This window comes from Melospiza melodia, chromosome 6 (assembly GCF_035770615.1).
Source record: "Melospiza melodia melodia isolate bMelMel2 chromosome 6, bMelMel2.pri, whole genome shotgun sequence".
NCBI classification, from domain to species: Eukaryota; Metazoa; Chordata; class Aves; order Passeriformes; family Passerellidae; genus Melospiza; species Melospiza melodia.
In genome coordinates this window covers 16224884-16241732 of record NC_086199.1, presented here as the reverse complement: position 1 = coordinate 16241732, position 16849 = coordinate 16224884, and the positions used below count along the sequence as shown (strand labels likewise).

Genomic DNA, 16849 nt, shown 5'->3' with positions numbered 1-16849 from the left:
ACGTTGTACTTGCTTTGCTATAAACATAATAGGATGAGTTTGTGGCAGAAGAGAAGGCTTATTTTAAGCTTCTTAGAGATATTTATGAAATAAATGTTTCCTGACCCTGCAGGGAAGAAGGGGAAATGAAGCAAGCAAGTCGTATCTAGAGTAGGACAGCACCACCTTGAATAGGCAAGCTCAGTCTCACTGTCACTGAGAGCAGTGGCAGGGTTAGAGCAAGATTTAACTCTGTCAGCTGCAAAAATTCCCCTCTGTGAGAGACCACAGATGGAGCAAGCCATACAGGTCTAGGAATTTGGCTCAGGCCCAGCTTGAAAGTAGAGCTGAGGAGGCAGCAGCCTGCAGAGAATACCTCTGCTGCAGCTCCCAGATGGACACTTGTTAGTGCACAGGAACCATGGGGGTTATACAGTGCTGAAACAACCTCTCAGGTGTCTTGGTCCATAGGCATTATTTCATCTGTCTTTGTAGACTCCTGTTTCTGGCCATATTTGAGTTGCTGACAGCACCTATTTTCCCCATGGATGGACTGAGATATGGAGCACCTCAGGGCCATGCTTGGACTGATGGCTGTACATGTCAAAGCTAGTCCCTGTACCTGGAGGGGCCAGGAGAACAGGGGACAGTCAGAGCCCTGCCCTCTCAGGCTCCTTGGCTCCAGGAGCACTCAGGGGAGAGATGCTATTGAGATGCCTACAAGGTGCAATACACTGTGCCTGGCCTGCCCTTGGGCACACTGGAGGCTTGTGGAAGCACAAAAAAAACACAGAATGGAGTCAGAGCTAGATCATTGGTGATTAGTTTTGCTTTTCCCTTGTTGACACATTCTGCTCCTGCTGACTTCAGCTTTTGCTATGGATGTGGGTATTTAAAATTGGGTGACATATAGCCATCGGTGGATTAACGTGGTGTCTAGTAATTCACACAGGTTGTGAGCATACAGGACACGGAACGTGTTCTTTCCATTATTTCAGTCAGACCTGAGTCATCCCTGCTCAGCATTATTAATCTGTAGATCAGATTTTCATATTTAAGGCATATAAACAGCTGGGAGTCCAATAATATTTCTATGAAGTCCTAAAGTTGAGATGAGTTTATAGCAAGGACTGGAGGGCAGAGCAGCTAAATCAGCTTATAGAAATGAGATAAACAGCATGAAAAATCTCTATACATGATTGTACTTACAACCACTTCTCAGACAACAAAAAAGAAACAGAGAGATTCTGTAGGCATTCTTGAGAATTTTCCTCTAATTTTCACTTCTGTAGACACCAGAAGCTGGTGAATGGGGACATGGAATTGTTTAGGTCCAAGCTGCTGTTTCCATTCTGCATTAGTTGGTCAGTCTGTTCTCTGTTCATGATCTGCTTTGGTGACATATAAAAAGCCAGCAACTGAGCAACCAACCAACCAACCAAGCAACAAACAAACAACCCAGAGGTTTTTTCCCCAGTAAATTTTTTCCAGGAATTGATATTGTGAAGCAGCAACTTTATTTGATGCCCTTATCATATATGACATGAATTAGTCATGAAAGAGAAGTAGTAGGGAAATTCTGCTATTGGTGTTGCACTAGAAATCCTTTGGCCTTAAGGAAACTAGAATTGTTCTATCCATGCCACTGATCTATAACTACTAGACCACAAATAAGAAGTTTTTAATGAAGGGAAAAATGAGCCTAACAAGTCTTTGGTATTTTGTATTCCTTTATGCTAGTCTGAATTTGAACTAACTCTGTTGGCCTCTGGTGTACTTGGAGCAAAAAGAAAATAGGGATTTTTGCTGAGATTTTCTGTTACATTTTCATGTCTGTTTTGTCATATTTCTTTTTATTATTATTATTTTTTTCCCCCTGGAAAATATTAAACAGCTGTAACACTAAGCTGCTTGCATTAAGGTAATGTATATGACAGTAATGAATTAGACCCTTCACAGAGCTAAAGCTTTCACAGAGACATAAGCCAAGGGAACAACAGACAAAAAAATGTCCATACAGATTTTAATGCAACAATGAAGTCCATTTATAGTTTCATTGAAGACCTAAGGCTGTGTCTTAACTAAAGGCAGCCCTAACAAAGCAATCAGAATTGAAAGTGTTAATCCAGCTTTCATTAAATAAATAGTCTGTTATGGCATGTGTGGGCTCTGTTAGAAACAGACTGAATTACTGCCCTGATGATCTCTCATTCTCTAACTCTTTGTTTTAAATGGATCAACTCTCTGTTCACTAGATGTATTACTGGGTTTATTTCAAAGCCACACTTTTTTTTTAAATCAGGGACTAAGCTCATGTTTATTTGAGGCTTCAGAAGAATATCTTTCTTTGCCAGTGGAGAATCTGCGTCAGCTATGAATGACAAAAAAAGAAATCTGACTCATGGCAAATATTTGAAACAAGTCAGTGGGAACATTTGAGAAATAGGAATGTATGCCCTACCATGGAAGAGCATGTGTGCTATGGGCCAAAAATGGCTAGAGCATAATTTCACCAAAACTACATCAAGGGTAGCTTTGATTCCTTGAGCTGAGACAAGCAGTTCTCAATTGAGACACACATAGTCCATAAACCAACATATCCAAGTGCACAGGGGAGAAAAAACTCCCCACAGTCTGGGGAAAGACATTCAGAATGAAAGCAGAGTAGGTTAAGAGGAGTGGTCAACTCTGAAGGTTGATCTGGTAAAAAACTTGCTATTGTGGGTTTTCCATGATGATTTTATGACATGTTGGTTGAAAGTGAAAGTATCTTTCAAATGAAAAAAGTTATCCTTGTGCGCTTTGTGGTTTATGCAAGGAAGCTTCAGTTTGGATACTATCTTAAGTAGTAATTATTTATAATTGTGACTTAACATGCTTTTTTTTTGTTCTTAGGGATCCCAAAGAGCTCTTATAGACTGTCTGTTAGATCACTTTGTTAACTTAGTTGATATGAATGTTTTAAGCACAAGAAATATTGAGCATCTGCTGTACAACAATTTCAAAAACTAGGTTAAAGTCCAATGTAAAAATCTTTCTGTTTTCCTAGCTAGACAGCATAGTTAGAAAGATGATTCCTCTTGGATCAGCTCTTGGGCAACTGTTTTAATTAGGATCATGTTGTGTAGATGTCTTGCCTTCTGAAGGGATATAAACATGGAATTCCCCAGTCCTAAAACCACTGTCTCAAATTCTATTTTCTGTTTTTTGGTATCACACATAGAGTAAGTCTACGAGAATAAATACCCCTAATGCATGTAGACAACTTCCCTACTAATATTGCCAACCTGAACTGCAGTCTTGATGTCAGTATCAAATCAGAGGGACAAGCTGGAAGCCTTTTCACTCTTCAAAAATTCCCAATTGTTTGTCATCAATGAAGTGAAGTTTATATTTCTCCAGTTAATTTTCAACATCCTATTTTGGGCTTGAAACAAGTTAACTTACTTTTTAAGTGACCTAAATTTCTGTTTTCAGCATTTTTGCTGGTGCTTTTGAGCTGTAACTCTTCAGGTAATGTAGGCTGAAGTCTGCAAAGGACTCAGTGTGTGAGAATCTGAAACTGTTGTGTGGGACCATGATTTTTTGGTGTTATTGGGACCATGCTGTGTTTCTCTTTGCTCAGGGAAGCCCTATGGTGCAGATGACTTCCTCCCTGTGCTCATGTACGTGCTGGCCCGCAGCAACTTGACTGAAGTCCTTCTGAATGTGGAGTATATGATGGAGCTCATGGACCCTGCTCTGCAGCTGGGAGAAGGTAAGAGTACAGAGCTTGCTCATGGGATATTCACTGTGGAAATCATCCTTTGTCTCACTTCAGTGTTTGTGAAAGTGGGGCAGCAAACCTCTGGCTAGATTTTGTGGATAATTCTTTGGCCAATCTTTTCAAATCTGAATCTCTAAAATTATTGCCAAGTACTTTAACTCCTTTTAGCTAGAAAAGGCAGGGACTCACCATAAATGATAACTGAGGTGGTGGATTAGTAACCTAAACAGAGACATCTTGTGTCACTTGGCCCAAAGGCTGAAAAGCTGGAAGGTTTTTGCTAAAATTAAACAGCTGCTGCAAAAAATTGTGCAGATACTTTTATTTATTCCAGTGAGAAAAGAGCACATTTCTGAAACTACTTTGTATGCCTGAGGGCTATATTCTCATGGTCACTCTACTCCTAAATTTGAGTGAACCTTCTGACAACGTTCTCTGACTGAGCATCATAGTGAGACAGAGAAAATAAAGTTAGGTTAGAGAGGAATATTGAGTTTGGAAGTGACCAAAGAGCTTTGTTATAAGAAAGATAAATACCCCAGTGGGCCTCTAGTTTCTTAAATATAGCTTGGAAAGCACATGCTTCCCAAGTGACAATTACACACTCTGAATTAGGAACACAGATCGTTTATCACCGAGTGGTCACTAAACCAATAAAATAGTTTATTTTAGACTTTACTTTGGTAAGAACTGAGGTTCTAGAAAGGAGTCCTGGATGAACAACAGCAGACTAATTTTATTTATATTAAATGAGGATATAAGTCTGAAACTAAACATGTCATCCCAGCACAGTGCAGAGTGGGACAAAAGTAAGTACTAATAGGATGATTAGTAGCAATACAGTACATTAGTAATGTGTTTCTGCACAGCCTAGTTTTTCTGCTGAAAAGAATTCTTAGCAGACAAAAATGTTAGCTGAAGGACAGTATTTTGTGGACATAACCAAGCTGCTTTTGGTGACTGCTCTGCACACAGGTTCTACATTTCAAAGGGGCACACTACCAGGCTGGTTACTGAAGTCATCTGGGTTGGGGAGCTCAGGATGTCAAAAGCAAAGCTGGCTGGAAGTTCTCTTAGCTCAAAGACTTTGTGAAATGTACACTCCAGTCAAAAGGAAAAATTTGTGAGAGAGTTCTAAATCAAACTGACTGAATAATCACATCAGAAAGGACAGTAGGAGTAACTGCAAATATGAAGAATGGGGGTCAAAAAAGAACATCTCAGTGAAGACAGCTCTGAGACTGCAAAGTGTAGAACTAGCAAAAGTTAACTTGAGTTAGGCCTTTCAAAGTTGAATAGCAGAAAGTGTTCAGCTACAGAAATTAAAGGGAAAGGAGTAAAGCAGAAGTGAAAAAAACTCTGAAATTGCATAAATCAATATACAAAATCAATTTTGCCTCCAAATTAAGAATACACTTTTGAGTTAATTTAATAGCAATGGTGATGCTGAATGCTGGACCAAAGGCAAGGACAGATTGTAGGGAGCAACTGGATGGAAATTAAGAAATTGACAGTGGGCAAAAACTTAATTCTTAAAAAAGTTGTGATGAATTCCTGTTGGGGGCGGGGGGACTCAGAGCTCTTCCTCCCAGGGTTCTGAGGGAAGGGATACACCCTGTTCCCATCACAGCTACTTCTGACTCAGCCAGAAGAGGAGAAATATTGAATGACAGACAGGGTGGTAACTGCATTTAAGAGGAGAAAAGTGGCACTTTTAGACTTCTTAGCCTATTCTCAGCACCTCTTTGTGGGAGACATTAAAGAAAATGAGTGGTTTGGGCAAAAACCTTCAAAACTATAGGACACTCCTTGTCGATCCACTAGAGCACAGGAAGTCAAATGGCAGCCTCTTGGTCTCTCTCCTACAGAAAACTCTCATGGTGCTCTAAAAACGCTGCTCTTGAATCAAGAGCTGTCTTTGCTTCCTTGGAGCAGCCAGGGCTGACACTGCTCGGCCCCGCAGGCTGTGAGGGACGGGCTGGGCTCGGCTGGGCTGGGCTGGGCTGTGTGCGAGGGCCATCTACAGGCCCTGCGGCGCTGCCGCGTTTCTCTTCATAGAGGAGTGCAAGGCACAATTCTTCCCAAGGATTTCTGAGATTCACATTCTCTGAACCTCAGAGAAAAGGAAAACACAATTGTTATCATTTTCTGAGCCTGTGTTATGCCAAAGTAGAATGCAATATGGAGATTGTTTACCCAAAGTGATGGTGTTTTTGTTCCTTTGGCCTGTCAGGGCCAGGTGTGTGTGTGTATCGGGGCTGTGGGCGGACAGTCATGAGATTCAGTGCAGTGTGAGCAGGGTGTGTGCAGATTGAGTGCTTGGCAGATTCAGTTTAGATGAAATGTGTATAGTACAGTATAATAAAGTAATTAATTAGCCGTCTGGTGATGGAGTCAGATGCATCATTCTCTCTCCCTCACCAATGTCGGAGTCACCTTTGATTTACAATACTGCGCTTGGGGTGAAACTCCGCCGAAGCAGCCGTCAGCTGTCCCCGTCTGCAGGCACCGGGTGCCGGGCCTGGAGCAGGGCATGGCCCTGTCCTGCAGCTCCGCGGGCTGACCCTGCCCCAGCCCGGGCCCGAGCCTGCCGTTCCCAGCTGAGGGAGCCAGCCCTTCATGGGCCCTGCCTCGGGGCTGCCCTGCCAGCAGAGCAGTGTCTGTCCTTGCCAGGGCTCACCTGCAGCTGAGCCGGCTGTTATTAGGGCCCAGCTGCCGCCCTGCGGCTGCAGTCGGTCATTGATTTCCTGCTGCAAGCAGCGCCACAGCAGCCGTGCACGGGGTTCTGAGGAAAAGGGGCTTTTGCCACTTTGCCCTGTTTCTCTGCGTCACCAAGATTTATCCCGCGGCCCTGAACAGTCCAGGGATTACAGGTGAATGCCTGGGGTGCCTGCGTAGTCAATAGAGAATGGAGGGAACAGAGGATGACTTGTTCCTGCAGATCTGAGACATCCCTCAATAGGAGCCCTGAAATCCAAACATGCGAGAGTAGTGCAGCTGGAGCTGGGGGCTGGATCCAGGCTTTGTGCCTGTCCTGCAGTAATCTAATATTATTTCTGTTTCCCTGCATCGTGGGGACTGCTCAGGAGCCCAAGTTACAGACCTGTTGCATGGGCCCTATCACACACAACAAAAAGATGGCTGTGGCCCAAAGAATAATCATCTGTGGCTAGGGTTTGTTTGTGAAAGCAGTTTTTATAGCTCTTTCCTTTCAGCCCAGGACATCTACAGCCGTAGCAGTCTGGGGGGCAGCACTGATGTGGAGCAGGAGGGGCTGGAGGACGCTGGTCACAGGGTGTCCTTCACTCGGGTGACACCAGTGACCCCTGCAGCAAGGCTCAGGCAGCTGCCCCGTGTGGGCAGGGTGGGAGCAGGGCCGAATGGCCCATGAGAAGATGTGATGTTCACACAAGACTTTCACCTTTTGCAGGCTCCTATTATTTAACCACCACCTACGGGGTCCTGGAGCACATCAAGAACTACGACAAAATCACTGTGACACGGCAGCTGAGCGTGGAGGTTCAGGACTCCATCCACCGCTGGGAGCGACGGAGAACGCTGAACAAGGCCCGGGCTTCCCGCTCCTCAGTACAGGTAGCCAGCGTTGTATCCTAGGGGAAAAGCGTGCTTGCTTTCTCCATACTTAGAAATCTTTAATGTGGTAATCATTTTTAAATGAAATTAATTGAAATCACTATTAAAAAAGGAGAGCACATCTGGGGCAAGGTTTCCAGATCTTAAAACACATCACATTTGAAATACATACTACCTATAAAATAAATTTTGAAATCTTGAAGTACCTTTATAATATTGTAGTTTTAAATATAATTGCAAAGTGATTTTTCTGTTCATTCTCAAAGCAGGTGTGCTAGGAGCCTTTGCGTGCAGGAGCTGTGGTGGGGACTCAGAAGCCCCTCTTAATCATTGCCCTTAATGCCTGGGGAAATCTTGGGCTAAACTGAGATGTGAGCAGGCTATGCAGGGCTGCTTCTAGATGGTATAAAGCTGTAGGGGGGTCTGAGACATCCCAAAAAACAGTCAGTCAAGCATCTTCCAGAGCCTGTCTGGCAGCAGAAAAACCCATCACGTTGGGTCAGTTTTGAAGCCCATGCTGTGCATGGCCTGGCAAAGATCTCCCTGTGCACCAGTGGGAGAAGGTCCCAGGACAGATGAGCGCTCTGGGCCTCCAGCCATGATGAGACTGGTGCAGGCAGGCAGGGTACCCGGCCAGCCCCATGTGCTGTGATCAAATTATCACCCACAGGGAGGCAGCAAAGGCCACGTCTCACGTTCGGTAGTGCTTTCACTGCGCAGAACTGAAAATTGTGCATGCCGAGGGGAAAGCCAGGACAAAGTCTCCTATGGGGAAGGGTAGTCCATGTGAAAGCATGGAGTTGAAGAGGTTTCCCATATTGCAGTCCAACCAGTCCCTGATGATCTCAGAAACCAGGAATTGTGTATGAGATACAGCAAATATCTTTCCAGCCCTGAGTGCTGCTCTGGCAGCAGTAGCTCGTAGAAGTACCAGCATGGAGCATAATAGCTGAGCAAGCAAAGGACACATTTCCCCAGAAGATTCCCACCGCCTCCAGCAGCTGAAGGGCCATTTTGCACCCCTTTGAATGAGGGGTAGTATCAGACATGAAAGCCCATTCTGGCAGAGCTAAACCACTTGCTGATATGTTCAGCAGGCCTCTGTCCATCCTTCTGCCTGCCTCAATCCACTGCAGTGATACTCCTGAAATGCAGTTTGGAAGCCTATAGTCCATGCATTTGAAAACTCCCCTTCTGCCAGGGATCCTCATTATTTTCCAGACAAAATGGGATTTGTTTTGGAATTCACATATGCAAATTAAACACATAGGTTCCACTGTGACCAAAAGCTCTCGAGTCTGTTCCTTATGTGTTTGGCAAGATGAAAGCTGTCACAACAGTTGTTACTGCCTGAAACAGGATACAAGTAAATCAGCCTTCTCAGCATAACTTCTGCTATTTCCTTACTGATGGAAGGAAGTTCAGAGGGCACACTTTCAAGATGCTGTTTGGGTGATTGTGAAGTTGCAAGGCCACCACACTGCTAGCCCTATCCCATTTCTGGGAAACAGGGGGTTTTCAGGCCAGATCTCTGACATTTCTGGTCTGTTTTTCTTGTCTGTCACTTCTTTGCAAACCCTTTTTTTCAGGAGCTGCAAAAAGATGGGCAAATGAACCATTGCAGATAGTTCTCTTAAGGATATTCAGTAAAATCAGAAAAAAGTGCTTTAACTTCAGTGTCTTTATGGTGCTAATTATTTGGTAAAGTGCTTAATAAAGTATTTGCTGATTCAGAGCCTGACAGAGGGAAGAAAGGAGAGAATAACTAGGACATTGGAGAATGACGGGAGGATATTTGGGAGCTCTAGGCAGCTAGAGCTTTGTGACTGAATTCTTCTCCCTTCAGTCCTAGGTTACTGTGTTAACTGCAAGGTCTCTCCTGTTTCTCTTCAGGATTTCATCTGTATCTCCTTTCTGGAAATCAGTGGTCAGTCGAGGACCCTTGCTTCCCGTCGCGATACCACAGCTGAGCAGCTGAGCCAGCAGTGTGCCGAGAAGTTTGAAGTATCCCATCCCGAGGACTATGGACTCTTTGTTTATGTTGATGACCAGTGGCTGCAGCTGGACAAAGATGCCCTTCCACACCATATTAAAGCCTCCCTTCTGAAGAATGAAACCAAGAAAGATTTCCATTTTATTTATAAACCAATTGACCATAAAACCCCACCATTTAAAATTGTCAAAGAGTCAGACTTTTCCTAAGGGCCATGCTGCTTTTTTCTGTCTTTGCTGTCATCCTGGAAGAGCTGGATAGTTTACCTTGTGAGATCCTCTGGTATCTGCAGACCGTGGAAGTTCTCTGGAGCGTGGTCTTCAACATAGGGCAGATGGGCTAATGCCAGATGGTGTCTGAACACACGGCATTTCTCAGTAGAGATCATTTGCAGAAGTAAAAGGAGCATTCAGGAGAACACTCATCCTCTGGAAAACTTGAAGTATCAAGCCTCAGAACCTCTCAGCTGCAACCAGCCAACACTGCAGAATGTAAATGAACAGTAGAGAAAATCCAGAGATCTTGCAAAAAGGTGGACATTTACTTTATAATAAATGATGGCAGGTGTGTATCACATCTGTGCACAAGGCCTTTGAAAGGCCTGCACACACCTCAATCTGTTTGGAGGTAAGATTGTGTTTGTGCTTTATGGTATCTGTTCACCCAGTTTGAATAAACTGGGTCTTGTCTGATGTATTCAGTGGCACAGGGTTGCCACCTGTAGCAGAGCTCCATCTCTGTCCTGCTGTCAACAACGTCTTTGCCTTTGAAATCCACATAATTACAAACAGTGCAAGATGATCCTGTATTTTCACAAAGAATATATTTTTTGCCTTCTATCTGTCACTCAAACCAGGTAGCATAGGCATTTTCATCAATGCATTTTTCCTAAAGATTCAAAGTCTTCACCATCAGTTTTACATGTACAGCAGTTTTATTCACATTGGTTGTTTCTTAGTGTCTGGTTAATTGTATATTTATTTTAATGTGTGATATGGTGCAATTATTTTAAAATAAGCCTTTGTAAAGAACTTAATAATTTGCCCAATGTATCAAACCAGATTAAAATTTGAAAGTCAAAAGGAGTTAGAATTAAATACCAATCCCTTTTTACATGGCTGTCATTTTCACAAGTGTTATCCTAGCTGTAATTCCCACCAGGTTATTACTTTAATAAATCCAAACTGCATTCAGACAGAACTTTCTAATTCTCCTTTCTATGTGCACTTTAAGTCATTCAGTCATTGCAGACTTAAATTTCTCTGAACAAACAAATTCCCACAGAATGTATTGAATCAATGCAAAAATGCATTTCATTGAATTTGAAAACAATTTTTCATGATTGAATAATGGAAACAAGAGCCTTAGTTGCAAGACAGGTCTGTGTCTTCTGGGAGCCTTCACACAGGCAAGATTCCCACTGCAAACACAAAATACTGGGTTGTCTGCATGCAGGAAGCCAGTAACCTCCACTGCAGCTCCCCCAGCTTGGAATCAGCAAAGCTGATTAGCAAAGTTCTGATTGCAAAAAGGTGCAACTCAGACTTGCTATTGTTTCCTCCCAATAACATTCAAAAGAGATTTAGGGCACCTTGGGCCAAGTTGCCCAAGGTCTCTGCCTTATTCCTGAAGCTCCAAGGATAAAAGGGTGTTACATAAAGCTGGTCCCTCTCTCAGTCTCTGGGGCTTGAAATAAATGTCCATGCCTACATGCCCCAGCTGTAGCCAAATGTGCATAGATAGCAAACCAGTTCTGTACATCTGCCAGCATGGCTGTGTGCACATCTTGTTGGGAAGGGACAATTACCAAGAATGAGGAACAGTGAATAACAGCAATCTTGGTTTTGAGGATATCATGTGCAGAGCTTGCCGTGCGTGACAGCACAGCTGACTCCACAGGCATGGTTATTTCTGCTGTGTGCAGCTGTTGGCACCTCTGCCTTGCCTCTGGGCAGCACATCTGCAGGATGCCAGAGCTGAAGCCCTCCCTCATGCTGCCATCACCCTCCTGCAGGTGCTCCTGCTGGGAGCCTGGGCTGCCCTCACTGTGGCGCTCAGGATGCTGGGGCTAAACCTGAGACACGAGTTTCTAGTACCAGTCTGGGAGCTGATGCTGTTCTCAGGGCTCTGAGGACCCTCACACAGGTGTGGCTGTCTCCAGTGCCTCCCCAGTGCTTCCCCACCCTGCACATGGTCCAGGACCCCACTCCAGCCTCCCAGGTCTGTCAGCCCCTGCCCCAGTGATGCTGCAGTAGGAGTGGTCTCCAGCTCCCCTGCCCTCAACCTGTCCCCCAGCCTGTCCCCATTGCCAGGAATGTGCTGGATGTCCAGGAGAGGATTGAGGCCTCCCCTGATGCTCCCCTGATCCTTGGCCTGATCAGGTTATCATTATATTATAACATTCACAGTCAATGAGTCAATTACCTAAAAGTAATCTGATGGGTAAGAGGTTAAAATAGAAACCTGGAAGGAAATAAGCTAGGACTGATGTGCTGGATATTTCTGCAGAGCAACTGGACTTTACACACGCCAGGGTCCAGTAACTGATTGACAAAGTGAAGCACTGCAGCACCTCAGTGTCCTGGGACATGTGAGTCACCAGCTGGACCTTGGGGCCAGGGAGAAGTATTGGATAGAGCTGGTCAGTGGAGCCTGTGCAAAGAGTGTGAAATCACTGTAATCTGAATGGGCTCAGACCTAAATTTACTAATGTCTAGACCAAAAACCAGACCTGCAGATTCCAGGTTTTGAAATGCAAGGAGTGCCTTGAATATTTGAATTTATGTGGGCTTTTCTCAAATTGCATGTGCAACATTTTCCTCTGGCATAACAACTGCAAAGCTCTGATTTGATTTGCAAGAGCTGCCGTGGCTCTCCCAAACCCAGAAATTATTGATGTTAATGCAAATTACTGTGCCTGGCTGTGAGCTGCCTGGAAGGAAATCCCTAAGCTAGGGCTCAGTGCAGAGCAGAGCATGCCCAGAGGCTATGGGCAACTTGCTCGTGTGGACCCATCATGTAAACCACCAGCAACATTTCATTAAACACACATCTCTGAAGTACAGGGGTAACGTGGCCACAGCTGTCCCTCATCAGGAAACATAAGCTGGCAGATGACCCATAGGTTGGAATTTTGGATGAAATTTCAGTTCCTTTCGTGAAGGGAAATGGAATCTTGCAATTTCAATGGGGACTAATTGGGCAGTCTTTGGTCCATGTCCCTGCACTTGGTGGCATCCCATGCCTTTTGATGGCTTTCACTTTGGCAATGAGCTTTTTTTTCCCAGTATCCGTGCCACGTCTCTCATATCTTCCCCTCAAAGTTCTGTCTTCCTCCTTGATTTTTTCTCTTATTTTGCAACATCTGTGAGCTTGGTTTTGGCATGTTTTGGTCCTTTGCACTGCACCTCATTTCCTCCCATAGCATTTTGTGGTAGTCACTAAATGTCCCAGTTTTTTTGAGGGGGGGTTCGGTTGCATTTCATCTGATCATATCTCCTTTCCAGAGTTTTTGTAAGTCCTTCTTAGTGACTTGTAGTGGAAAGAAGTTTTGAGGAAATTGTGCATTATGTTGTGGTAGGAATTCTCGAGCACATCCTCTGAGTTGGAGGAAGAGCTGCTTTGGAATAAGGTAAAATGTGTGGGAGAATCGTGAAGCTGGGCTGTTGCCCTGGAAAGCAGGCTCTTGGGGCAGACAGGTGAGGTGCTGAAGGTTTGCCTGTTGTTGGCCAAAAGCAGGGTGGGATGTGTGATGGCATATGATGACCCCTATGATGGTATTTGGATGCCAGAGATGGATGCTGCCTCTCCAAGCTCACAGCTCAGTGGTGGCACTCAGGCTCTGCCTGCACCAGGGTCACACAGAAACAGCCTGGAACAAACATGCTGTTGTTTTGGTGACCCTGGCAAAGCACTGATTCTCCAGCATGGGGATTGCTGGAGCAGTTCTGCATGTCCCTTCCTCTGCACTTTGGTGCCCAGGATCCTACCCTGCCCTGGGTATCTGACATTTTGAACAGTGTTGGGAAAAGGTGTGTGGGAATGAAATGGGCATTTTTAAAGGCTCCATGGGATTTTGTTCATTGGCTTTTCCATGGGGTTCCCTCATGCTGCAGCCCAGGCAAAGAGGAAGCAGCCCAGCCTGCTGATCTGTGGCCTCCCCTGGTTAGTCAAGATGGTCAGGCGGTCACTCATGTGCCAGCCCTCATGTGAGCTCTCAGCAGACAGGAGTGTTCCAGGAGGTGTTGACCAAGTAGGGTTGTGCAACCCAGCCAAGGCCTCTTCAAACACTCATTTGCAGAGAAACGTTGTGCAATGATCACTCATTGACTCACAAGGAATGGATCTCAGTGTGAGAGAGAGGAACAGGGAGACCTGCTGAACCCAGCAATTTCTGCACAGAAACAGCCAGCTGGGGTGGCCACTGCGTGCAACAGATTTAGCACCTGTTGGCACCCAGTGACACAGTTTGTCAATAATTCACTGAAATAATGACACTGGCAGGTCAAGTTTATCCTAAAATAAAAGCCATTGAGATCAAAGGCAGTTTCCATACTGAATTCAAGAGCTTTTGGCCTCTTCATGCTCCAGTCACCAACTGTACTTTGAAACCTGGCACGAAACTGGTTTTTTACTGAGGGCTTGTGGAGTGATTGAGGCTGACAGGGACCCCTGGAGGTCACCAGTCCTATCCCTGTTCAAATGGGGCTGTCTCCCAAGGCTGTTCAGAGCCTCATCCTTTCAGTGCTGCAGTCTCCAGGGTGATGCAGCCTTCCTGGGGCTGTAGTCCTCCATTTTAACACCTTGCACTGTGAAAAAGGTTTTCCTCCTATCCAGCTGCTGTGCAGGCTCTGCCTGCCCCACCAGCATCCTTTCTTGGATGGGCGCTGTGAGTGTGGGATACTGGCCAGCTCTGCCTGTGGTGCAAGGCTTACAGAATTGTAGGACTTTTGTTGTCTTCCCTGTCTTTTGGGGTATCGTGACCCTAGGAAGCAAACGGCTTCTGACTCAGAATTTCCTGAGCTCTTGGCACAAAATGCTGCTTTAAGTCAGCACTTCAGCTTAAGTTTCCTTTTCCTCTGCTGCCCCTCCACCCCTGTTCCCACAGACAGAGGCTGAGCACCAGAATGAGAGGCCTTCAGCCTCCTGCCCTGAGATAGCCACAGCTGCTCAGCACTTACCTTAAATTGTCCTGATGAGACAAGATGCAACTTGGTTTGAAGACAGCTATAACAATACAGCTTACTGGAATGTCTAAAGAAGTGCATTATCTCCAACTCAGGTGAACTGCTTTCTGCTTTATTGCTGGTAAAGAAGGGAGGGGGGTTACTGCTGCTCTGAACAAAGCTGTGTCCATCTAAGTTTGCATTGTACAGAAGTAGCCAGCACACAGTGTACTGTGGAGGCTGACCATGGACCTGCCCTCCAGGTCCTCTCCAAGGAAAGCCAATGAACTCCTGTGCAGCAGGATGTTGGGTAGAAACACAGCAGATTTGGCACATGGTCAGAAAAGGGCCTTGGACTCCATTCTCAGCAACAAGGAGGAGGAGGAGGAGGAGGACAGGAAACCTTGGCTGCAGTGCATGACACTCTTCCCTGGGGCTACAGACATACACAACTCTTCTGCTGTTTTTGTAAATAACACAGCCTCAACTTTGCCCTGTTTTGCCTGCTAGTGAAAATTTGCTAGAAGCCTGACTGTTTTCCATATTTTGCATTCCAGCATCCCAACATTCTAGGAATGATAGGCTGAGCAACTGCATGCCTGCAGGAAGAGTGAGGGTGTCTGTACTTGCCCAACTCACCACAGGATACTCTGGCGTAAGACTTGCACAATCCTAAAATTATTTTCTCATTAGATTCTATCACCATCACAAAATAAACAGCCTCCCATGCAGGTACTAAGTCTGTGTGATGTCATTTGGAGGCCTTAAAACAAATGTATTGATCAGTGCAGTAAAGGTTATTGGTTTTTTTTCCTGTGGGGCTGTTCCCCGACTGACTAAAAACAAAATGGGTCTCTGGATACAAACTGAAAATTCAGAACATGTATGAAAACCTGCTCCATCTCAGACAGTGGGTGCAGTGACATCTTCAGTGTCTTTCAGTTTGCCACATACCTGAGGGAAAGGGTATGCCATTTAGGAAGGTGAAGCTATGGTAATCACTTGCAAGAGGAAAAGAGAACAAAATCCCACTCTCACATTTTGGCTTTGCATCCTCAGAGACACAAGGATCTGCAGGAGGGTCAGGGCACATGATGATAACAAGTGATGTGTGAAAATAAAAACATTCTAGCAGCTGATTTCTCATCTGATAATTACTTTTTGGGGTCTATGTACTATGGCTGGAGACTCTTGGTCATAAAGTGACACCATCTACGAGGAACATGGAGGCCTCTTTTTTAACCTCAGCATTCTAGATGTGAAAATCCAGAAAAACGAAAGCCTCTTTTGAATCCTTCAGCAGAAAGATGGGCATATATAAAGGGTGCAAAAAATGTTAATCCTATGAATTGGTGACGCTAAGTGCTTGAGAAGCAGCCTGGATTTCTAGGGCAGAGAACAACTCCAAAAGCAGAGATTAATGTATATATTCAAACAGGGCTTTGAAAGAGTAATTTCTTTCCAAGTGTTTGGGAGATCTTGGTATGCTTTCTTTCATGACAGCAGCAAGAATGACTAAGCTGTCTGTGGGGCCAGCCCTTCCTCCTGCCATTAGGGAAACAACTGCAACACATTCAGGCAGTCATGAATTTCATACTCTTATTTTTAGATTTCTGCTAAAAAAACCCAGCTTTACAGCTCAGAAGAAGCAAGAAGCAACTCAAAAGCAGCACATATCTGAATTTTCAACAACTCCCAAGGTGCAGACTTTCTTCTATTAATTCAGTGAAGACTAAATTCCACAGGGTTTTACCTTTTCCATTCATCCTGACACTAGCTCTGCTCTGGGATCAATCTCTCTCTGCAGACAATCTTCATGAGGCTATTCACGTTCCTCTTGGCTTTACCAGCTCTTCTTTATATAAAAGTAGCAGTTACACCTCTACAACCCCTTTCCTCTGGATGGAGCTACCCAGAACTCTCTCTTCAGTTTTTGTCAGACTTCATTCTTCTCACATGGAGATGAGGAAATTTTTCCTATTTTAACCCAATGAAAATAACTGAAATATTTCTGTATCCTGTCTCCACATGTAAAAATCTGTGGACAACCTGAAACATTTGTGGATCGTCTCACAACCTCTGATTTTGCCATACTTGTCCTTTACTGAGTCACCTCTAAGGAATGGAACCTTCAAGTGTGATCTGGGGCTTTATAGGCTTTGTTGTTGCTTTTAGGCTGGAGTTTTGGGGTTTGTTTCGGGTTTTGTTGGCTTGCTTGTGCAGGTGTTTTTGAGAGTACCTGCCTTATGAAAGTCTTAGAGGGACAGATTAACTTTGTAATGCATGTCATGGAATTAATTGGCTCTCCTTTGTTTTCAAGATGCAACATGTCCAACACTATTGCACTGTGGG

The 16849-nt window shown here is 44.6% G+C and overlaps 1 protein-coding gene across 1 annotated transcript in view; it reads left to right on the top strand.

The window, feature by feature from the left end:
- The window catches only part of LOC134419726 (ras and Rab interactor 3-like), a 149949-nt gene extending 139390 nt beyond the window's left edge, over positions 1–10559 (top strand). Inside the window, exons 24-26 of the mRNA XM_063159363.1 lie at positions 3605–3736; positions 7176–7339; positions 9233–10559. Of these exons, the coding sequence (XP_063015433.1) occupies positions 3605–3736; positions 7176–7339; positions 9233–9541 (605 nt within the window). The 3' untranslated portion in view covers positions 9542–10559. The remainder of the gene's footprint in view (positions 1–3604; positions 3737–7175; positions 7340–9232) is intronic.
- Positions 10560–16849: the final 6290 nt, after the last annotated feature.